The sequence below is a fragment of the Gymnogyps californianus genome, chromosome 1 (assembly GCF_018139145.2).
Source record: "Gymnogyps californianus isolate 813 chromosome 1, ASM1813914v2, whole genome shotgun sequence".
NCBI classification, from domain to species: domain Eukaryota; kingdom Metazoa; phylum Chordata; class Aves; order Accipitriformes; family Cathartidae; genus Gymnogyps; species Gymnogyps californianus.
In genome coordinates this window covers 99,151,398-99,176,609 of record NC_059471.1, presented here as the reverse complement: position 1 = coordinate 99,176,609, position 25,212 = coordinate 99,151,398, and the positions used below count along the sequence as shown (strand labels likewise).

At 40.6% G+C, this 25,212-nt stretch overlaps 1 protein-coding gene across 1 annotated transcript in view; it reads right to left on the bottom strand.

Annotated features, from left to right (window-relative positions):
• DSCAM (DS cell adhesion molecule) overlaps positions 1-25,212 on the bottom strand; it is a 443,556-nt gene that overhangs the window by 163,432 nt on the left and 254,912 nt on the right. Inside the window, exons 6-10 of the mRNA XM_050891759.1 lie at positions 24,811-25,089; positions 22,295-22,570; positions 19,517-19,813; positions 18,422-18,697; positions 5,220-5,498 (exon numbers count right to left, since the gene is read on the bottom strand). Coding sequence (XP_050747716.1) covers positions 5,220-5,498; positions 18,422-18,697; positions 19,517-19,813; positions 22,295-22,570; positions 24,811-25,089 — 1,407 coding nt within the window. The remainder of the gene's footprint in view (positions 1-5,219; positions 5,499-18,421; positions 18,698-19,516; positions 19,814-22,294; positions 22,571-24,810; positions 25,090-25,212) is intronic.

Below are 25,212 nucleotides of genomic sequence, written 5' to 3'. Positions count from 1 at the left end.
TTAGATCATACTGTCAAAATGATGGAAGAAATGTAATCAGCCAAAGCAACCATTGATGTATTAATGAATGAGATCATTAAACACTGTACTTTAGCAAAGATGAACAGTTATTAAATTTGGTCATTGGACCTAAGGGGTCGATTTAGCTGGTTTAGTGAAATCATTTGCTATGCAGTTCGAGAAAAAAGATGTACTTTTGCAAAATGAGACAGTGCCTAGTGGTTTGTGTTGATCAAGTTTGCCTAATGAGAACATTAAATAGGAAGTGAATCATTCAAGAGTAATCTTCAAAGCTGCAGTGTAAACACCAGCAAAGAAAGTAAATGAGTTTTGACATCAGCTGCGACCATAAATCTTCTCCCTCTGCTTTTCTATCACAAAATGCATTTGCTGCATCACACCAGCACCACAACCAAACATCAGAAAGCAGACGGATACTCACTTCCTATCTGGAAGATTCAAGGCTCAAGGATTCCGCATTGGGTGCCTAACTATCTAATGATATTTGGCATTCCTGGCAAGTGCAAAATGAAAACACATTTACACTTAAAGCACTAAATGCATTAAGGGGGGTTATTAGGTATTTAAAGACCTTATCTCAATTTTAACTTATGATGTGTTCACTACCAGGAATTTTAAAATCATGATTTATGCACCCACTACCACCTTTGAATTCTCTTTTCTGGCAGTATCTGAAAAATTTTGAACTCATAATACATTTATGAGCTTTTTCTTTTTGGTTACCAATTAAAATCTTTTTCACTGCTTTTTATTTCATAATTACTTCATTCCCATTTTAGGAAACCCTACAGAAATTAATAACACATGATAAAGTGTATACAGATTTTTAATCACTCTTTAGAAGACAGCCCTAATGAGGAAAGCCTTAATTAATTCCGCATGATGATCTAAGTAGTTGACAGAGAAGATATTTTCCTAATTTCTATGGATGGCTTTCATGACAGGATCCTATTCTTTCCTTTTTCTTAATAGCATGCCTAGCAAACGAACAGTGTGACAAGAAATAAAATAATCAAAATAATAATGACTTATGAGTTTTTGAGAAAGACTTCTAGCTTGCAAGTTTTTGATGCATTTCCAGAGGAACTGCAGGCTGGCATCTGGCAGAGCACAAGATTTTGAGAAGGAAAGCCCTGTTTTCACTCACCTGGACTGCCTACCTGCCATCCCTAGATGCAGTGAAGATAGTAGGCTTCTCCCAGTGGCTAATTAATGAGCTTTTAAAAGATATTCCATAAACATTAGGACTAATCAAGCCTGCTTTTCTATGCATTTGTATCTTGTGTTTGAGTACAGACTCCAGTTGGAACATTGCTTGTGTTTGCAGAAGGGCTTGCCTGAGTAGATTCTCTGGTGTCTAGTATTACACTCAGTAGAGGTGTTTCTAATCAATCACTTCTTTTCATTAAGTTTTTAGGCTTTCAGCTCCACTGGAGGCATTTTCCCCTCTTCTGATTTGTCTGAAATTGGCCAATAAATTGTGGAGAGAAGTACTGACAGATCTATGTCCAGAGCGTGTGACTCTGTCTCATTTCTAGGTCCTCACCAAGAAACCCGTGGCAGAGAGAACCGAGATTGCACTAACATCTTCTTACCCAGGGCCACACAGCTGCTCAAAAGCTTTCTCCTCTCACTTTCTTTCTCTCAGCAGCCGCCTTCCGTCTCCTATGTGATGCTCTGCAAGGAAGCTCTGTGGTAGCTGGTCATCTTCCTCTGATATTTAAGGCAGGGAAAATCCAGCCTTGCTGGCCAGGTATTATTAGGGCTCCCTATTGCTACTTGGTTGCTTTTATAATGCACAAAATAATGGGAACAGCAGTGAAGATTTACCATAAGGTGCCCACAGATTTTAAGAGACCGGTGCTTGTTTTTCTTTTGCCATTTAATACTCCTGGCAAAGTGGCAGTGCAGCTTAGATATGAAACGTATTATTTGTAGGAAGAATATAGGAAATCTATTTAACAGACTTAACGGGAAAATATGAATGCTAAAAAATAGCAGATACATGTGATCTGACATAGAAAATACCGAGGAAAAAAAGCTCAAGTTGTAAAGCCGAAGAATTTATGTGGCTGTATGGATTCTGCAGATGTTTGTGTACTCACTAGTAGTTCAAATGTAGCAACAAGCAGTTGGCTCATGTTTCTTCATTTATCTTAGGAATGGACTGAATTTAGATTCTACTTCTAAGTCTACCCATGTACTGTAAAATGATATGGACTCCTACTTATTTTGGAAACATGATAGCCTTCATCGTTTTTAAGTCTACTTTTAAAACAAATACAAGGACAGTATAGATAAGGAAAAAGGAACTTTGTGGGCAACAGTCATATTTCCCTTTACTTTCCTCTCCCATTCACTGTCTACTCTCTTATCAAAATGCACAAAATTCACATAAATAAGATATTCCCAGAACACATCTCCTGACATTTACGAAAGCCAACATTTAAGTTTAAAGCACACTGCTGAGAAACCATCACACAATGTGGATTAGAAACAAAAGGAGTTAAAGCACCATTTCTTCTCCCTTTATTTGGAGAAAAACCGCTTAGCTGATTTAGAAAAATATTATGTTTCAGTTATATGGCACCTATGAACAAAAAGATGAGGAGGGATCAGAAGGCTTGGAGAAGAAACAGACAGCAGGAAAGCAAGTCTTTACTTAAATGTGTATAGGTCAGGTTGGATACAGATCAGTAGTGACCAACAGTGACCCTCTGATGGCTGTCTGCCTTCTGACCTATGTGGAATGAGACAGCTGAAGCAGTTCAATACAAGGGAAAGAGGTCAGTCCACGGTTTTGGCAGAAAATTCACGTCAAACATCATATTACATTTTCCCCTTTCCCTCTAAGTGAGAACTATTATCCCAGATGCATATGCAAAACTCATTAAGACATTAACATTTAAATTGACAGAGAGAGAGGAGAGAAGAGGAGAGAGGCTTAAAGGAGGCTGCTGCAGAGCACTAGCTGGGTGGAAAGATAAGCAAGAGAGGAAAAATGAAGTAGCCCTCATAACTTCCTAAAAAGTTGCAGGACTAGGACTCCAGAAGGCTTCTCCAAGCTTCTGGGTAAAACAGACTGAAAAGCTGCCCTTTGTCATGCCCATGGGTTTATAAGGACACCCTTCAGGCAGACGCACCCAACAGTTGTCATTCCACCACTGGGGCAGAGCCCTCATCAGGAGGTGCAATTAGAGCAGCAGCACGCAAGGGGAAAATGGAGATGTTGGTGTTAGCAGCGTGAGAGGGGTGCGACAGCAGGCTCCCCAGAACTCTTCCCCTGGACAAGGAGGAAAAACTAATTAATGCCAAAAAAGGCAGCAAGAGGCAGCCGTGTCCAGGGAACCGACATCAGGCTAGCCAGGGGCTTGCCAGAAGAGGAATTGCCCACTGACAGCAGGAGGCAGGGAAACTGCAGTTCAGGCAAGGCAGGGAGAAGTTAGGGGAAGGCAGGGCTTGCCCCGATCAGTGGGGCACAAAGCAGAAATCCCCACATGTGGGCTCACTTGAGCTGTTACAGCCTCATGGGTCTCGGTGCTGAAAAAAGGGATAGACAGTGTTTGCAGAGAGCCAGTTTTCAGTGGTACAACCTAGATCGTCCTACCATCCCTGTTTTGATGAAATGCCTGTAGGAACCCGTACAGAGTTGCTACAGTGATTCGCTCCTGTCACTGCAAGCACTGAGTATAACTGTAAATCAGGTATGATCTCAGCTGTTATTAGATGCAGCATTTCTGCGTAGGGCAGACAGCCAGTGGACTGTCTGTTGTGATGGGAGGTTGTCAACTTTCCCTTCTCCAGCAAAAGAGAAGGTGAGGAAAATCTCTTATTATTACAGTGATGAATAGGGTGAAAAGCTAACAGAACAGCTCAGGAAAAGAATAATTAAATGCATGTAGTTAATTACACTACTTCATTTAGGAATTACCAGATAGATGGGGAAAGTAATAGACACCTGTGCTGAATAATACTTAAACATGATTAAAAGTAGTGAAATTTTTTAAAAAATCATTAAAGTAATATTTATATCAAAATTAGTGAAAAAGCAATGGACCTATTTGCTGCTGAGTTTTGGGAATACGAGCATAAAAAACCATACGCAAACATATTCTATAAGTGGAAAACTGGGGAATAATCCATTAAGGATAGTCCTAGGACAGTGGGAAGATTTGACTTAAAAGGAAGAGCTGTTCAGAGGATTTTGCTTTAAATGAGTTTTTGAGGGGGGAGAAAAGCCTGGAAAAGATGGCAAAAGCCCCTGAGTGGTTTTGAGATTTACCTTGGTAAACTTGCAGAAGGGAATATAAAATGTAGTGATCTGCAGCAGGTAGAAATAGCTAGGGTTACTTGCAGGATTACAGTATGTGCCCTCTTTCTCTGAGGAGTCTAATGGCTTGGTAGCAAGAAGGAGATGGTGGAGAGGGAAGAGTATAACACTCTTATTTTAAAAAATGAAAATTTAAAACACTTTGAAAAACTTCCAGAAAGAAAAGGAAGCAATTTGTTTTTGTTGAAGTTCTGCACAGTAAGTTTGAAAATATATCACAAGCCATAATCTGTAGGTAACGTGGCTAAGGTGTGACTTCAAAAGCAAAAGCTGTTGAAGGCGAGGTATCTCTCTGAAAGGTCTTTTCCACATAAAATGTTTCCTTATTGAAACTATAGTCACATCTATTTCAAGGCAAAATGTTGTGAAGTCAGCATGAGCAAATGAATCATGCTAATTGCATAATAAACACAAATAAGGAAAAGAACAACATGGTAATAGGGAGAGTCTTTTCCCCATGAAGTCAACATCAATGCTTTGCTTTTTTACTGATGTAATGTTATATGAGAGATTGATCTAAATAAAAAATGGGGATAATCAGACTAAAACGATAACAGAAAGGAATTTGATACCATTTCAAAGGCTTGATCCCAATGAACGGGCTTGTGCCTCACAAAATTTTCCAGGAAGTCAGACTTGTGGCTCCCCCATCCACCCTGTACACTCCAGGGTTTTGATTAGTTTCAAGACTTTTAGATAGAAAAGTCGTATTAGTTTCTGTGCTTCATTGCTCTGTGTGCTTTCTGTTATGAAGGGAGGGATTACCATATTTTCCTCTTTTTTATACTTCCCATCAAACAGATGTCATTACAAAATACTGATGAATTCTGCTTAATTGGTGCCCTTCAAGCTAATTACATGTACTTACCTCTCACGATTAATTGGCTTTGGTGCTCCACAGCTGCTGCATCATTTCTAGCTATACAGGTATAATTCCCATTGTGCATCAGTGAAAGATTAGAAATCCTTAAGGAGCTGGTGAAGTCGATGTTGTCAATCGTCACCCCAAGACTGGCTGGGATCGGCCTGCCATCCTTCTGCCAGGTGATTGTGATGGGCAAATCCCCAGAGACCACCACGCAGGGAATGAAGACCCGCTGCCCGATGGAGAACCGCGGGAACTCAAAAGGCTGAATAAAAGGTGGGACTGAAACAAAAGAGGAAAGAGGAGCTATTGCAGTTACAGTCTCATTTCTGAAAATAACATAACGGAACAGACGTGCAGTGCTGAATACGTAAAATCAACACCTTTGACAACCACAGAGCATTGTTTAGCTAAAAAAATCACGTCTCTTGCAAATACCTTTTTTTTTTTTTTTCCTTGACTACCCAATGCATAAGCAGAGATCACAAGCAGTGAAAACCCTGGCTTCTAGAGACACCAGACACCACTGGCAGATTCCTGCAAGAGTAGTGAGCACCTCTTCAAGAAATCACACTGCCAGCTTGTGACTCTCCAGATCTTTCAGCAGCAACACTGCCTGGACAGTCCAGGAAGAGCTCAGCAGCTTTCAAGGTCTGGTGCGAGGGCCTTGCTTAGGGTCACAGAATAAACCTGGAAGAGGCTCCAGCTTTGCTTCTAGGACATGATGAAAGACAGTGTAAGCATCTCTAACTGCTCCTGGCACTTATTTCTTAGTGGTTCAAGTCACAATTCTCAATAAGATTGGGTAGAGGTATGAAGTGAAAGGCATATACAGTACTTGTAGGACAGCAAATTAAGTTAAAACTGATTTATAAACAGAGGGACAGTACAAGGCACAAACGCTCAAGCTGGCATTTAATTCCTGCTAAGCATATTTTGCTTGGCAGATCTTTTTTTCTTTCTTTTTTTTTATTACTTATTATTCTGTGGCTGAGCCAAAAAACATGGAAGAAATGCTCTTATTTTCTATCATAGGGAAGAATTCCACTTCTTAAAAACCTTTTTGTTTTCAGGTATTTTTAATAAAAACAAAGGAAACAGTGGGTTGGATTCAATAAACAAAGCGAGAATTAATGGGGGTGTCTCACTTTCTCTGGGTCGTGGTTGGAACATTTACTAACAATTTGGTAAATTGAGACTCAAGTACATACCCAGATGAAGGAACGGAAATCTTCTCCCCTTCTCAGGGGAGCACTCTAACAGCCAGGGCATTGATCTAAGATAGGTTTCTATCAATCACTCCTGAGAAGTCTATAAAACCAGCTTTGCAAGCAGTACTCAAATACTCATTTATCAAAAGAGAATGTTTCTAGAGGTTACATACCTTAGATACAGGAGTGCATTTTCCTATTCTTGCCTGAGAGATTACTTATATATACTCTGTAGTACATTTGAACATCTTTAACAGGAAAGATTGAAGGATACCCACAACAGAGCATTTATACTGCTGTATACTAGCTAGCTTCAGAAGAAAATGGAGTTGGTGGCTTTATCTAATTGTATTTCTTTTGTCCTTTCTCCCTTTAGCAAATCTAAGGCTGTGTTTTCCCCAGAACTGAAGCAGAAAAGAAGCAGAAAAACTCTTCAAAGTGGTTGCAATGTATGCTAGCCCATTGACTTCCCCAGCAGCATTTTTACTCCTCTCCCAGTGTCCTATTTCTGGGATGCAGGGACGGGTATTTGTGACCCACTGAGCTATGTTAGCTCAATGCATTTCTTTTGATCATTGCATATGTTGGCTGCTCCTCCATCAGGAGTAAGAAAGTTTGTCACTAAGGAAGCGATACCAACCCCCCGAAGGGCTAGGGCATTGTTCAAAGGCGTGTTCAAACGCTTGTGTACATGCACATCATGGTGCAAGAGGTTGACACAAATCAGATATTAACTCCACTGTTTCCAGCACAGCCGTGATGCCATTTGATGAGGAGAAGTCATGACTGTGCGCAGCTGCCACAGAGAGGTAACATCAGGCGCAGGATACCACAGCTCATCCTTACAGACTTGCCCTGACTTCTTCCGAGAGCGGCTCGCTGTCTGCGGTTGTGAGAAGTGCCGCTGCAATCAATTTTTCTCACACGCTGTAATGCCTTTTCCTGACTGCCATCTCTCAAATCGCTAAAACCTGTCCTGTTGTGTTTTGAAAATCTGGTAGATCAGGCATACAGAAAAAAGAAACTCGGTATAAAATACTGTGTTTATTTGAACTTCGAGCACTGGAAATTAACTGCTTTTTCACTTGGGGACCTAGCGTCACAAAGTGAGGCAAAATGTCTGCCTGTCTCTTCCAATTACCTTAGCGCAGCTAATACATTCACATGAGATATTTCGGATTCTTTGTACATCAGCAGAAAAAGGCCAAAATTCTCTTAGCATTTATTGACAAGCAGTTTATAATATAAGTGGGAATGAGAAATTTTTAGAATGAGGCTGTCAAAAGGTTTTGACATAACCTTTCCCCTTGATGAGTGCAAATATCTGCTAAATGCCAAGTGCCCCCCTTACTGTGTTGGCTAGCACGTTTCTGCCCAAGCCCTTCTCTTAGTCTCAGGCATCATTACTGAAAGATATGCTAAAATTCACAACAGGGTGGCAAATTGCTTCTGTATTTTCTACTGAGTGTGTAACAAATTTGAACCAATCTTTCACGGACAAAATTATATCAAAAGTCAGACAACATATTGCTCAAGGATTATTATGTGCATCTTCACTCTATCTCCCTGATGAAGAAAATAGGGAGCAAGATCATTAGGTCACATTGAAGTATTTTTCAGAAAATATTGATTTGCAAGGCTGCATTTACCAACTCTAAAATTTAAGTAGCAGCCTGCAGAGCATTTCAGAAATTGGCTAAAATATTTATAGACAGCACATTTTCCCTCTACTCAGGTTTTTAAGGTACAGAGGAAACCAACATTTATTTCTGCTCCATAAAATATAATGTATATTCAACCTGCAGCAGCTTGCAGTCCTGACAAGGAGCTTATTTTAAAAACCAGTGTGTAATTTAAAATCAGTACTTAAAAAAAGTAAATAGTCTAGCGATAACTTTGAAGTATTGAAGAATGTTTTTCAGCTACAGTATTTACCAGTTTGGGCTGATAAAGGCAGTTCCTGGTGACCTAGCACAGCAGATAAATTTTCTTCCTGCTAGTTTGAAGAAGGAAATAATCACAAAAAATCACTTACTAAAAACATAGAATAAAGCATACCTGAAGTCAGGCAAATAATTTCTGAAATACAAAAGTTGCCATATCTATCTATCTATTTCTGCAGTAAAAAGCTGACATATATCCTTGACAGAAGAAAATATCAAGCTTGATTAACCAGCATGTGGGTTATTTGTTAACTAAAACTGTATCATTGCCAAACAGCACTAAAAAAATAAGAGGGATGCATACTACTTTAACTCTGAGAGAGTAAAGTTACAGTAGGACAGATGTATTTAAAATGTGTTTAAAATACTTCAAGATGTGTTGAAGTATTTTCCTTCGCTACACGTAGCTTTAGTTTGACCACGCTTCAGAGCTTGTATTTGATTTTTTTGTTAAATTATGCTATTTTATATATAAGATGTTACATGTTAACTATATAGAGAGAGGGCTGTATGTGTATGTGTGCTTGTGTACATGGAAGGGATGTTTCTTCCTCTACCTGCATCGGGCAAAAGTGAAACCCTCTGCTTCGTGCCATGAAGTGCAATGTCTTGGGAATGCTTTATTGATGAGTGCTTGAATTAAGTGTCTATTTAAGAAGAGGAGCATGGGCCAGCCTCATTAGTGCTAATGCAGGAAGATTTAAATTATTTTTTTGTGCCCTAGCAAGGTCTTCTGTACCTCTGGGAGATTACTGTAAAGAAGGGCAAGGAGGGCTTCCACGCTGCTCTCCATTAGCAGAGGAACATCCTTAATTTCTTGCCCTCCGTTCCATGGGAGTTACGTTGGAAGAAACTGCTGAGATGATTCACTAAAACAGAGTATCCTGCAGATAGCCTGTCTCCTGCAGCAGCCTTGTGAACAAGATGTTTCTCTCCTGTGGCTCTGCATAGTAAAATGAAAGTCGTCCTCTGCTTTATCATTATAAATGGTTCCCTAATGGATTTTCTTGCAACGACACTGTTGCAGGAGCTGTGCTCACACTATAAAATACCTTTGGCAATGAATACTCACAACACAGGTCCACCGGCTGATGCAAAGTAATAACCACCAAACTACGTAGCCTCTTGAGGCAGCTGTGTGACCCTAGATTTCATGCGCTGGGACTACAAAAGCCAAAACTGTTTTGTCTCTGCACAAACCCTAGCCACGGTCTAGTCATTTGTAAGTTTTCTCAGCCATCAATTGTTTCTCCTGAACAACCCCATCCCTTGTGGGTGATGGTCTGAGCAATTGCACACAGTTGCTGAAGCACTGGATTTTTCTGCTTCTTTCTTGCATGTATTGAGCCTTATCAGTAGGGCACATCATTCATCGAACTGTTAATGGCATTTACTGAGCCAAGACTCACACCCTGATCCCTCGTTGTGTGCCAATGTATCCTGTCTTGAAAAGAGGGAATACTGTTATATTCTTCAGGCCTTTCTAAGTGTATGCAATGAAAAAAAAAAAAAGAACAAACCAAACTAATCCCTGTAATGCCTCTGCTGTTGCACAACATTTCCCTCTACTTGTAGGTTCATTAGTTACCAAAATTAACCCTGTATACAAAAATCTTCAAAATCTTACCACAACAAGCTGTGGTATTTTATCAGGAACTGTTGCTGAGTGTGGCAGAGCAAATGCTGTGGTGTGTATTTCCCAGGGGAGCTTACGAGAGAGACTTCACCTTTCGCCTTAGTCCCCACTCCCCTTTCCTGCAATGCAACACTGGTAGCTCACAGGCTCCCTGATGCTGTTCTGGGAGCTCCTCCAAAATAAGAGAGGATGTAAAATGTTGTGTAGAAACCAAGAGTGCTTTTATGTCATGTCTCATTCATCTATCAAACCACCTCCTTTCAGCCTCCATTGTGAGGGGAAAACTGCATGCCCTTATCATACGAAGCACCCTGCAAACCTAGGATGGTGGGAAGCTCAGTTCCCTGCCCAAGGGGATGCATTTGCTATTTATTTTTTAAAAGAGAAAACCTTCCTGATTTGAAGATAAGACAGCAGCTGCAAGATTATATTAACAAAAGAAGCAGTTACCTTCATTGTTGAAGTGCCGCCTGATAAAAAGCCTCAGCTGTAGGCTATGTATCCAGAAGCACTTACCAGTTATTTTTACTATGCTTTTGGAACCTGGGCCAGAGCTATTGCCCTTGTTTAGCCCCTACATGATCTAAAGGGATCTTTGTCCTCAGGTAACACTGTGAAAAGTTGAAACCAACTAAATTACTAGAGCCAAAAGTTCCAGATTTAGATGAGAGAGGACTTTAACAGAATGATCTCTGGCGCTGAAAATCATTCCCGTGAGTAGTTTGACTGGCTTCACACTAGTTTCCCTTTCACCTTTATCCCCGGACTGTACATAAGCAGCTGATTTTATATAACCCTTCTGCTTCCACAGGGTTGACACTGCCTTTTTTTTTTTGCATGCTATGTATTATACACATTGATTTGAAATTAGGCCAGCATACTCCAGACCTGCAGTATCATGTGCACGCACAGTCTTGCTTTCTATGTGTACTTACTATATGTACTTACACACACAGTGCTAATAGCTTACACTAACTTGATGCAGTAAAGAGCTTAAAATTTTAAGAGCAATTTTAACAAATATATAAGAAAGTATTTCAAATATAATTGACAAAATAGACACAAAAAAGAGCAAGAACATGCCTTCTTCCAAAACCAAAGTAAATAAAGCTGCATTGCAAGAGAGAGAAGAGGGCTGGCTTTTAATAAACCTAAGCATAATATACAGATACTCTTGAACTCCTTAGCTGAGGCTCTTATTCCAGTATTAAGACTCATTTCATATTGTTTACATAATTCATAAACACATCTGTACACCAACTTAAATTGTGTTTGAAAGATATAAGACTGTGCACAAAAATAGTGAGTTTTATTTTAGATTTAAGTGAAAATTTTTATATTTGTACCTACTAATTCCTCATCATGAAGACTAGGATAGTAATGAAACAACTTTAACATACATTTTTGGGTGACCATTTTCTGCAGTGCAGAGGTGAAGTCATTAGGAGTATAGTATATTAGACGTGTACTGCTACAAAATAAGACACTTAACTGCAGCATCCACATGACTCTTGTGAGTTTTTAAAGAATGTAAATCAGCTATTTTAATGCAAGGCTAACCTTGAGTTGTTGTATGTTGAATGGCAAAAAATTTACACAGACCTGTCAAGTCTCACATATTGAATACCAAACTGTTTTAGTCTTTTCTTCAGGTACTTCTACGGATTAGATGCTGGTGTTCTCACATGGGAGATATCACTATCAAAGTGCATGTACCCTTAAATCAGACTGCTCCCCATAACAAGTCCCCATGCCCATTATGTGACCTGACAATGACTGTTAAGTGGATTTTTGCAGGATCTTTTGCATGACTGGACATTCTTATCCATTCTCACCACATGGCCCTGGCATGATTCCTGCATATGACAACTCCAGTCACTTCGAGAGATCTGAATATTTCTTCCTGAAGAAGTTGCCACAAGCTTGGAGGGATCCAAAAAGATATTGCATGGGAGAGTGAAAGAAAGGCAGAAAGTGATATAATGAAAGAAGTATCTGAAAGACGTCAAGGCCAGAAGTTTTTTCTGACTCAAATTATTGGCAGGGTTCAGTTAGTAGGACAGATAGGAAGTTATGTCTTAGAGACATGCATGAAACTGAATTCACATTTGCCATAATACATGCCACAGACTGAAGCATAAACAGATTAGCAGATTGTTTGATGACAGCATGCACCGTGGTCCCAAGAACCCTTGAAAGATTTCCCCTGATGTTTTTTCCCTTCTGTGCCTGCACATTTTTCACTATCTAAACCAGCCCTCCCTGAACTGATCTGCAATGCAAATCCACCAATAACATATTATATATTTGAAAAAGCTAGATACTTCCCAGGAAAGATGAAGAGAATGTATTCAAATAGTTGCAACATGAAGTTATTTAAAAATAGCCCCTGTTTGGTTTGCTTGTTTTCTAAAAAGAAACAGGCTGGTACAATTCTTCTACGCGGTTCACAACAGGTGAAGTGCTATCACTTTGGTATAGGGCAATGAGAAGCCTTCTAAATCAATGAGATATATAGTCTCTACAAGATCAGAAACAGTCCGTTTGAACAGTGCACTTTTTATTTTAATGATGCTGCACCCTTCCCTCTCAGGGGCTTCTTTTTCAATTAATTTGTCGGAGAAGTGTGAATAGCAGCAGGCTGTTTACATGAGAAGTGTGTCCCATGAGACTGATGAAAAGAAAATCATCACTTACTAGTGATGGCTTTTACTGTAGCTGAGAAAACTATTACTATAAATTACATAATAAAAAAAAATTGAGATAATGACTCACTCCTGTTTTTAAAATGCTTTGAGATCTACTAAAATGCTGTAGAAGAGATGCTGCTGTTATTATTTTACCATCTTGCCACTTGAAGGGTTGTTTTTCAACTGAAATATGAAACTTACAGATGGGGTGGGTAATATAACCTCTTTCTTTGTTTGCCAACACTTCTCATTATAAGACTATTTTCGTTTGCCTGCCATTTGACTTTTGTTTGGATAGTATTTTTCCAGGCCAGGTGTCTGCCTCAGGCTGAGTCATATCAGCTGGAAAGTTTCAGCTACAACTGTTTGGCCATTTCCAAGAATAAGGCAGGAGGGTGGAAAAATAGGGATGCAGTATATATTGATCCTACCATAAAAGCAAAAAAAAAAGGCATTGTGAGAATCTGAGAAGTCCCACCTGCCCCATGGTTAGCAGCATGGATTTCAAGTTCAGCAGGTGGTGGCACTAGCATCAGATATTCTTGCTGTCCCTATGAAAAGTCACCACAAGAGTGCCCGCATTTTGCAGTCTGAGCAAAAACAAGTAAATAAATAGACAAAACCCCACAGGTATCACATCCTGAGAAGACATTTTCCAGTGACTAACAGCTACGAGCTCCCAGGGTTCGAGCAGCACTGAACACATCCTAGCACTGCCTTCAGTGGCTGAGTCAGTTCCAGCCACGTGGTGCAGGTGCAGTCTGGTGAGATGTCAGAAATCAAAGCAGACAGATTTGTCTGTCTCGTGCTCTTGCAGCTGCCCGCGCTGGGCCCAGGAAGCATGAAAAAAATTATTTCAATGCAGAGAGAAAGAAAGGAGATGTGGGGGCCAAGGGACCAGAGTGGTGAACCAGCCTGCATGGCTGGGCACGCAGATAGCAGCAGCAATCGATGGAGCAGAAGATCAAAGCAGTGTCCAGGATAACAAAAGGGAATTACAGAATTGGATTTAGAGGCAGTGGGAGGGAAGTCAGATGCTGGGAGCAGGCTTGCGGTGGGATTGCAGAGGTGATGGGCATTGGTAAAGTGGAGTTGGGAAACTGGCTGGGGATGCAGGACTGGGATAAGGAAGCAGTGGGGTGAGGTACAGCACTGACAGTGAACAAAGACCCACATGAAGGGGAGACAGACTGAAACCCAGTGGAGATGGAGAAAGGGAAGATTAGCAGAAAGAGAGGACTGCAACTGGAGGCTGGGAGGAAGGCTGGGAGCTCTGAAGGGGAAGGCTAGTTTTGAGTCATGAGAACAAGGCACCAAGGAAATGAGGACTGAGATGGGAAAGACGTGGAGGACTGACTGGCTTTGGAACCCAGAGCAGAAAAGCAAGGGTGAGGGCAAGGATGAGCTGGAGAAGACTGAGGAGGACAGGTCATACTTAGCAGGAATGAACACAAAACCCTACATCTTCTACAGAATAGTATTCTCCCTAGGATGTCTGACTTCAACAGTCCTCTCTCATCTGCAGATGTATATGAACCCCACTGGCAAACCACTAGAGCTGGGCCAAATGCAGAGTAAGAAACTAGTGCTGCTAAGAATCATTCTGTTCTTGGCAAGGACCTACGCAGTATCCTTAGCAAGGCTAATCTCGATTACTTCTGAGGATATCAGTAACTACTGTTTCCACTTTGCAGGAGGGGGAGGAAAGGGGGTTCAGTTTACTTTATAAAAAAGCTAAAAAGAAAATTGCATTTAACACAAGTCAAAGCAAAACATGTTGAAAGGGTATTATTACAGTTGCAAAGGCAAGTGGTTGACAGGTATCAAATACCAGAAATTAAGTATGTAAGTACAGTCGTAGTCTCCCCCCTGTTAGGTATGCATTACAGGGTGGGTAGTTTTCATGGCTTTTTGTCAGAACTCAGAACTGGCCAATTCATTTGTCTAAATATAAAAAAATAATGCCAAGATGGCTTGATTTCCAAAAAGCTCTGTTAGGACTCAGGCACTGTTCCAACAGAGCTATGTCTGCCAAGCAGAAACCTGTGTATTTTCCTGCCAGCTTATCCACTCAGCTCCCAGCAGCCAGCTCATGGGACTGCTAGTCCCAAGATCCAGATTTTGGGACAGAGACAGGGGACAGGCAACGGATGGTGGGGGGTGGCATGCCACATCTCTGTGGTACAGAGTTATTTGGAGTCTGCAGAACTCTGGGGTAGGTGGCTATGCAGACAAGGGCACCAGTTATTCCTAAAAAATGGGACAATTCATTTCATGTGGTGTCTAATTGATTCTTCTGATCAGCAACACAAAGAAGTAGCTGGCCTAAGGTTGAATAGCACATAAGTGCCCAGCTCCCAAGATTTTGGCTTCCTGACAGGCTGCCAGGTGGGAAGCTGCACAGCAAGGCTCTATAAGCCCCACTCTTGGGGTCTCTGGCAGCAAGGATTTCGTTTTGAAGTTATTGTCAAGAAACTTTCTGTTCTCCTATCTGAGATCTTACAGTGATTTCTGAAGAATGTCCTCAAGATTTTGCTTTCATTTGGATGTTTGTAAATCTCGAAATACTCTACAGGATGGGCAGCCCTCTTGTATTTGGTTACATGCTTATGCTGTTGCATATCTTTATTTGGATGTTGCCTTTAGCAAGTCTTCATTCAAGACAGAACAAGGATGCTTCATGTACTGGAGAGTTTGGAAAGTGGGCAGTAAATGTGCCAGAGGACTGCAGAGGAGAAAGGCCAGTTGTATGCATAATGCAGATAAATGCTGCCCTGTAGAGCCAAATTCTGTATTCACCTTTGCCACAGATCTCTCTGATAATGCTAATTAAATTACTTAAAAGTTGTCTTTCCCAGGGGGTTGCTAAGCTGGGTGATGTGACTGATCTGAAGAAGGAAAAAGAACTCTCAGAAGCAACTTCATTTCAATGGGAGCAGAGCTTTGAACATATAAATGCTATATAACAGCAGGTGAACTGGAAAAAATCAAGCTGTAGGCTTCTGAAATTGAACATACAAAAATTTGTGGATACTTTCAAGTTCAGTCTGTGCCTCAGTTGCCATTTGCCAAAGCGCTCCTGATCACCCAGGTGGGTTTTGAAAATGAATGCATTGTTTCTGAAACACTTTGATGCCACAGAGATTATAATCTCAGAAAAGCTCATGAGAAAATTGATAATTATGTCTTCAGAACAGAACAGAACAGAGGAAACAAAATACCAAGTAACAGCTCATTAAGTATCATCTATTCTGAATCACCCTTCAGATGACTGGTTTGAGGTCACCCAGGAAGCTTGTAGCAGAAATGAGAACAAACCAAAGGACCCATGATGTTGAAGATGGGCAATAATCTTCCCTCTGTTTCTCTGGAGAAGTAAGTATACTGATGGTATGAAAAGCTGAACTATAAATAAGGATATGTGGGCACTGACATTAACTCCCCTTACAATGTCATATTTCAGAGTACTTTTAACCTCCAGTATGCAAGCTGGGCCATATTTTGTATTTCTCAGAATCAAATGTAAGTGCCTGAAAACTCATCACATCAACTTTGGAATCTAAAAAACAAAAAGACAACACAAACATTAATAATATTTTAAAGCAACAGGCCGTTTTTGACTCTCCACTAATATGTTAGATAAAATCACTATGTAGTTACAGAAGAAAACAATACATGGCCATCTAAAAAAACACTGTGGCAATGCTGACCTCCGGCTACAGTAGCAGAACCTTGAGATTTGTTCAGGTCTGACATACAAAGCTCACCTTTGACATTTTGGTCTTAGCATATGAGGACAGGCTATTAACCTTTTTTTAAATAACAGTGTCTTGTCAAGGCTGGGGCATGATGAAGTAGCTAGGGCACTTTGCAGCCAACTGTGGCATCTCCAGATCAATAGATGTGAGCCACACTGACACATTTGCTTTGCTTGTGCCATGCATTGCTTTTCACGCTGTAACTTGCACTGCTCCGGCCCATCTGCCCTGACGGGGCATACGCCGGATGAGGCTGTATCACAGGTGCAGCGGCAGCTCAGCCCACCAGCACTCTTCAAACATGCCACGTGTTTATGCAAGTTATTTAGAGTATATTCAGTCACTGTTTGAGATTTCTGACCGGCCAATGGCCCTGCCAGCTGAATATCCAGAAGTACAGTAGAATACCTTCAAGGAAGTCAAATCATTGACAAAAGCTACAGTTCAATCAAAATTGATGGAGCTGGCAATCTGCTTTCTGGGGGAGGAACTGTCAAGTTTGAAATTGTAACCTAATGGAAGAAAAAACAGTATTGCACCTGAGGTACCAGCTAGCATTCTCAGTGACTAGTAATGTTTTGATCTAAATGCCTGAACTGTAAGGACAGACTGCTGGATTTTTCTTTTTTCTGGCCACATTCATTTTGATAGTCATTTGAAGAACAGTATAATTTAAGAGGCAGCATCCCCCACCAGATTTACCGTGGCGAACTGTTAGGGCAGCAGCAACACAAGTACCAATTTGGCATTCAGTTCCTAAACTTTATCAACCGATCTGTGATATTATTGTAATGTCAAGCAAAGTACCACATACATGAAAAGAAATAGTGACATCAGCTTTTTATGCCACAGCATGTGACCAGTGCCCCTGATGGTCTCAGGTATGCGAGATGTCATGCCTTTCAGAGTCCAAATTGCTTGTGGCTTAAAGCTAATCCCCTAACCTCTCGAAATAATTAGCAATTACATCACTCAAGACGGAAAACAAGGAAGGGCTAAACAAACAGAACAGAAAGAAGTTAAAAGATCAGATGTCTGTAACAAAGTCATTTTACCTTACTGTTTTCTATATCTCATCTGAGAATGGGTACAGAAATCAACCTTCCTTCCTTACTCTCCTCTCCCCCCAAAAAAAGCCCAGGAAAAGTTTCTAAGAATTTCAGGAACAGTGAAATTATACCTCAATTCTTCCTACAGGTTCACATGAAGTGCACTATTTAGTGGCCCCACTGCTCAAAACTAGGTCCTACTGCAATCAGGTTTTCTGTCTTTTGTGTCCTTGTGAATAGGTCTGAACATTGCCAATATCAGAACAGTCAGAACACAATGCTAAAAAATTCCTATTCTCATCTATTGCTGAAGTCTTTCAGGGCCATCTGAACATCCTTGTTTGGGACTATTTGAATAGAGTTTAAGCATCCTATTAGGATTTCAAGTCACATTTATTTACAGTGCTACCTTTCTAAGCATCAAGAACACTCAGAAAAGCACACTTAATAAGAGGAAAGCAAGGTTAATGCTTTTAGTTCCTGTCTCTGCTTATTGGCAGAAACACACACATTAAAATTCTCATCTTATTTTTTAAAAGCTGGAAAGTCACTGGCTAATGAAAATGTGAACTTTGTCATCCAGCAGAGAAACAGTCACCAGTGAAACTTAGGTGAGAAACCATTAATCTACTGACTTAGTTGTTGTAGTGAAAACTGCTCATAGAAACCTTGCTTCTGCAAGGCTTCCACTTAGAAAGCAATACTTTCCTAGTTGAACAAAGGAGGGTAAAAGTCAAGAGAGAACAAGACACAGTGACTGATTAGCATCTATGTCATCATTAAAAATAAACACAAATCTGGATTAACCTTCTTAAGTGCTCATTATCTAACTGCCAGGACAATCCTATGTGTGCAATTCTGCCTTTCTATAAACGACATAGCCGTTAGCTTGGCTCTAGTTTTCCAAATTAACCTCACCTTTTACTGTCATGTGCACGCTCTGGCTGGTGGACAGCTGGGGTTGAACGAGGACATTGCACGTGTATTCACCCTCGTCTACTTCCTTCTGCACATCTGAAAGCTTCAGTGTCCCGTTGTTTTCAAATGCCACTTGGCGATGGTTAAATGGTAGCAGGTTAGAGTTCTTGTACCACTTGATGGAGTAATATGGGTAGCCGATCACACGGCAATGGATGTAGGTGTCCCGTCCAGCTATTGCTGTGATGTTCTTCATTGGTCGAATGCTTGCTGGCCCTAGAAAGGTAAAAAGAAACTCTTGAAAACAATTTAAAGGCATATTTGCTTGAGGAAACATGCATATAATTCTTCTGAATATACAAATGTTAACAACATTTACAGATGTGGCTTGCACAACACTTCTTAGCATTTGACAGTTTTTCCTTTTAAGAGCTACTTAAGCAGTTTCCCTAATCTTTATATGCTCTAGTTTTGCCTCACCCTGCAGCATACATACTCATTATGTGGGGGTATATGTTTGCATTATCCAACGCTTGCCTGATAAAATCTTTGCTGCATTACAAATTAAAAGGCTGAGGATGATTTAATTAATGTGAAACACTAAAACTGATACAAAGCTAGAATCCTGTTACACATGAGAACACTGACAAAGTTAGCTTTCTTTTTTTTGACATATATAAAGTATAATACCATGAGGATGGGTATTATGCCATGTAGAGCTAGAAATGCAAGCTAAAGTACTGTATACATGAATAATTACAATGAATGTTGGACAAGTAAAGGAGGAAAGGAAAAGAAAAAAAAACCCATGCACAGCAGGACTAAAGTAAAGAAACTGTGAGCTAATAGAGATGAGTATAGGAAAAATAGACTGTAGAACACAAGCCAAAGGGTTCTTCCAACATTTAACCATACCATACACTTTCTAGATGGGGCTGGAGAGGCAGAGTGGGAAAAGAGAGCGGGGAAGAAAAGGAGAGGAAAAACAGTAAGTTGGTTTTGGCATTCCAAGACTCATTTCATCACATGCAACAATCTTCTTCTCCACTACAATGAGTTATGTGTGTTTTTTTGAGGAGCTGATTTGACAAGCACCTCTTACGTTTATTCGAGCCTGGTACAGGACGACTCCAGCAGAGTTGTTGGCAGTACAGCGATAAACTCCACCATCTCGGACCTGAGTGTTAGAGATATTCAGGTAACTGACCACGTTGCCTTCAGAGGTGATCATCTGGCTGATACGATGACTGCCATCCTTCACAATGGGATCTTCGTCCAGCGTCCAAGTGATCGTAGGCAGAGGAGTCCCCTTCACGTTGCACATAAGGGAGACTGGCTCTCCTGGACTCACCACTTTCTCACTGAAGGCAGAAATGATTTTGGGAGTTCCATCTGCCATGGGAAAGAAAAGCAGGAGAATAGCACTTACATGGTGTAAAGCTTGTTCCCTCTATCCTGGAGCCTATCACATGAGCCAAGATCTTTTTTAGAAGCGATGCAAACAATTGTGTTCCAGGATGTAACTCTAATTATTGAGAGAGGAAAACAAATTTTGGTAGTAGAGTACTTAAATGATCCTTTGCTTACTGCATGTTTCTTTTTCATCTTCTGAGAAACCTGGTACTGACTCTGCTGAAGGAAAAGCACTTGAATAGATGGACAAGGGCTCTGCACAGCTGTATGAACTGCCAGGTTCTTGCAGAAAAGTGTTAAAGTCATACACAGTTCATCACAAAACCTCAACACATTTGGAATTTTTCTTCTCCCGGTAGATTTCAGCTCCTTGGAAAGCTAAGGATGAATCCTGTTGGCAAGAGCCAGGCATAACTTGCATAGGCTAATTTCACACAGCTGTGCCAATGCAGTTTAGTCCTGACCCACAATACCCCATTTAGAAAAGTATTAAATTAAGCTTTTCTGAATACAGATTGCCAGTAACAGCAGTGATGCCAATTTCTTTCTGTGGTCGCTTTGTGCTACAGATAAATATTCCTCTGAAATGAGAGCATTCAAACACTTTCTCCTGTGATCTGTGTCACAATTTACTCAGCCTCTACCAGGGAAGTGAATAAAGAGAATAGGTGGAGACAGAAACTTTGAGATTGTAAGTAGGGAACAGGATTAAATAACCACCTATCCAGCTCAGCAGGGTAACATTTAGGAGTGCCGACATTCTGCTATTAGTTAGGAAGTTCTTTCTGAGATCATGCAATGCATGTTTGTTCTCCTTTGAAAAATCACACTTTCAAAGCTGTATCTAGACGGAATTTCAGTGTAATTGGGAGCAAAAGGCCACAAACCAAGAGCAGTATGCAGAACACAGGAAGCAATCCAGTCCGAAGTTCGGACAACAGTGCTGCAGGCTACTGTCTGGTTTTAAAGAGCCAAGTGGCAAGTAAGCTAACTAACTTCAGTGTTCCTACAGTATTAGTGCCTGCAAGAAACAGAAGGAAAAGGCACCTCATTACCTAGAGAGGGCCCAAAGACACTTGAAAACTCACCTTGTACCTGAAGCCCTTTAAGGACAACTCCTTTCAGTTTCACACAGGACAGAGGATGTCAGGACAGGACTGGCAAGCCTCATACTCTGTGTGATGCACTATTTGCTTGTGCGCATTATGTACTGTCTCTTCATGTACACTGCTATGTATTACCTATACGTTTGGGAGGCTTGAACCATGATGACTCCCCTGGAAATCACAATTCTTACATTGCAATTTCAGTGCAACATCACGCAGGAAACTGAGGGAACTGGCACGATGTGTGCAAAACTCCCCACAAAACAGAATTAAAAACAGGGCTGCAAAATTCCCTTGCTTGCCACATAGTAAAAAACATAAGACACTGCCACTCTCAGGCTGCTGAAAGACCTTAGCATCCCTGGAGGAACATTTGATTTCATAATTTTCTCCTCTGCCCCCCTCTCCCTTTCATTTCTGTCCCATTGGTTATGTGACAGAGTTCTAATTTATTTATTTATTTTCATCTCTGACTCTCTTCCTTTCCTTTGCTGTGTATTAGATACTGTCACCCCTCAGAAAACAAAACAGCAGCAACAAAAAAAAGCTTTTTATCCTGAAAGCAAGCTGACACAGGACCAATAAATCTGTGAGTGTGCACACTACGTACCCCTGCCACCCCTCCTCCTCTTGTTTTTTTCAATTCAAGTGACAGGCTTTTTTTGGAGATGAAAGCAGACATTATTTTCCCAGTGAGACCTGAGTGTCTTTGAAATCTTTCCTGCTGTTGCTCTCTGATAACCTGCACTCTCTCGACATGATGATAGATTATCTATATGCTCTTTAGGCTTTCTTAGTCACGGGAGATGGTTGCCGAGGTAACTCGGTCCAGGCAGGTAATCTCTTCTTTTTCTATAAAGACTCTAAAAATAGTGTCCATGCCATGACTGCTCTACAGCCTCATTAGTGAACTGGCTCTGTACAAATTGATAACTTTTCTCACTTGATTATCATGTAGAACATCGTGTCAGTTAAGATGATCTCCAAGCCCTCAGCCAATATGCCCAACCAGAAAAGCAATGCCCAGAAGATGTTTGGAGTTGAATAGAGACCTCTTCTCTTGTGTCCTGCTGAAAAGCTAATGTAAAAAATCAGCAGCACAACCATCCATCCCCACCAAAAAAAAAAAAAAAATTGACTGGAAGGACTGCTCGGGAGGGATTTTTGTTTGCAAATCAATTTTTTCATTCTATTAGTTTTTGCTCAGAGTAGGGCACAATAAACCCTATTGACAGTTCATGAGTATCCTCTTCTCTTGTTTAGGGTCCACTATCCCTCACTATACAATGATGGCACCAAAGATGACACATGTATTATTATGGAGATCAGAATTGCTAAACAGGTAGTGACTGACCTTCTAGTACCACCTGAACATAGTCTTGAGCAGACATCTTGTCCTTGCGCACAAAGCACTGGTAAGCTCCACCATCACTCTTGGCCATGCCATCCATAATAAGGTTCTCCCGATTGATGCCAGTGATCCGGACGTTGTTACCAGGGTTGATGATTTCACCATTACGATACCAGGAGAGCTCCTGGTCCTCAGTTCCCGTCACACTGCAGGACAAGGACACTTGACTGCCAACACTGCTTTTTACTTTCCGTGGGCTGATTGTGGCTTTTAGTGGTTCTGAAGATTTAAATCAAAATAAGGGAAAGGGAAATAGAAAACATTAAGTGTACATGTACATTTATGTGCAAGTAACAAATTAACTCTCAATTAAGGAGAACAACAAAATCACAGCCATACCCTTCTGGAAAAAAAAAAACAAACAAACAACAGAGGACTGTATTTGCTCTAAACAAGCAATTTTGCCACCAACATCCATGACACAAAACATAGATCTATAGGGATAACCTATTCAACGCATGATATAATCCCATGCCTAAATGAACAGTAGAGCAGATCTACTGAGTAACCTCATTGGTGCTGAGAGCCTAACAATGGCACTACACATGTTTTGGGAGGGTAGGACATTACTCCACATTAGTTCAGTGTGGATCTTTGAACTGGTGTATTAGGTACATTCCTGAAGCTCATCTTCTGGTTTAATTTCCTGCAAAGGAACGCAGTTTGTGTATTCCAAAATCACTCCCTGATGTGAACAATGCAGTAAATGCCAATGACCAGGAGATTAGCTTTTAAGGGTGGAAGATCCACACTAAAATTTTAACATAGGTACACCCATAGATATCCATCAGATTTGTCCACATGGAAGTGTTTTTGTGTGTGGGCTCACTAGATTTTCTGTTTCGACTTGGGAGGACTACAATATTTTGAAGTCAGCCTTAAGAAACAGTAGGACACAGGTAATGCAAGTTTTATATTGTAAAAAAAGAGGATGAACAGTATTGAAGAAAAGTCATAAACGTAAATGCAAGGAAAACAATCTTTATCCTGCCACCTAACAGTTATCGGCATTACTGAACGCAGATGTCATCTCATGCTTTGTACATATTGATTTGACTTCCTTATAAACATAAGGGACTACTATCACCACTGATATAATCTCTGAAACTAAATACATACTATCCTTTTTATTTTTTTTACCAGCTTGCATACATGCATACACACACGTATACACACTTATACGTGAAAATTTCCTCTGCTAACTCATTCACTTTACTGAACATTTCATAATACACAGGTTGGAATAAATCTTTAGTGGCCCATTGGGAACAGAGGCCTGGAAAAAAACACACAGATCAGTGGCCTCACTCATTCTGGATCACAGACACGTACGTAACAGACCTTTCCTCTACAATGGTCCAGAGCAACAGTTAATCTGTGCTTATATGCATGTTACAAGTGACTGAATATCTCTGTTTCCTATCCAAAAGACCACAAAGGCTCAAAACAGTCAATGACCCATTAAACAAAATAGACACACTCAAGTGCACCACCACCATCTCAGAGCCATGATGATGCAAGAAAGTGAACCGCATCCTCCATTGCAGAGGAGGGTAAAACTCCTTTGCCCAACTGTTGCTTCCTGCCAACCTGATCCAGAAGATATCTACTAGCTGTTTGACCACTGAATCAGTAAGTAAAACATATCACCAGGCACTAGGGATACTTTTGGTATCACTAGCAATACGATTACATCATGTCTCTGGAAGTTTTGACTTTGTATCATACAAGGCAGACTGAATGCAACTAATTTTTATGAATACATTTAGAAGCAAAGCTCCCCCGTTATAATTCACGAATTACTGATCTTTGATCTTGGTTTTATTTTGCCCAAATACATTATGTGTAATTATTTGTGAAGACATTTTTATGGCCTGAACTGTTCAGAAACTTCTCCCTTTTCAGTTTGCTAGTCATGCTGTATAGGTAGAAATGTTAGTTCACAAAGCATTATTTCTATTCCAGGAAATAATTTTTTTTTTAACAATAGAAGAATAACACTTTTCCAGTGCAGTGCTTCTGAGTAATAATTATCTTTGTAGAATTTGTGAAACATTCAGAATATTCACACATGAATACTCAACTGAGGGGAGGTATGAGTATTCAATATTACCTAACAGCGTGAGTCACGGCAATGAGAGTTTGGCAGCTTTATTCATGAGAACATTTGCAATTTCTTTTTAAGCATCCAATTCAAGCTTCTAAATTACATATCCTCCATGTGATAAATTATATAGCTACATTAGAAATTGCATCTATTTGCACTTCTGATCGCTCAATTGTCCAACTAACTCATCTCCATATAGCCTACTTTCTGTTGTTCCACAACTTTGAGAAGTTTAAGCATTGCTAAGATAAAGCAACAAAACAGAAGGTACAGCAAGATACGGCAACTTCTTCCCTGATGCAAACGCCCAGGCAAGAAGTGGCCTGAGATCTTCACTCAGTCCAGGACTTACGTTTTACATACAGTCGCCCTATCATCTCAGCAGTCCCATAGTTGTTCCACACCTCGCAGACGTAGTTGCCTGAGTCTGAGGGACGCGTGTTCTCGATCAGCAAACCTGTAACTGTCTGCCGAAACCTGCTGTCAGGCTCCCAGGGAACGTTGTCCTTCAGCCAACGATACTTTGGTGCGGGGTGCCCTGATGCTTTGCAAGGCAGCTCCACTCGCTGTCCTGCCATGGCTTTACGGTGGTCAAACCCATCTAGAATAGATGGAGCTGAATTCGCTGGATCTGAAAGAGCAAACAGCAGTTTTCAACGGGAGCATTAAAATTCTTTCATTCACTAAGTAATATGCCAATATTTTTTCTCCTGCATTTTTTGACTCACTAGCCCAGTGTTTTATGTACTACACT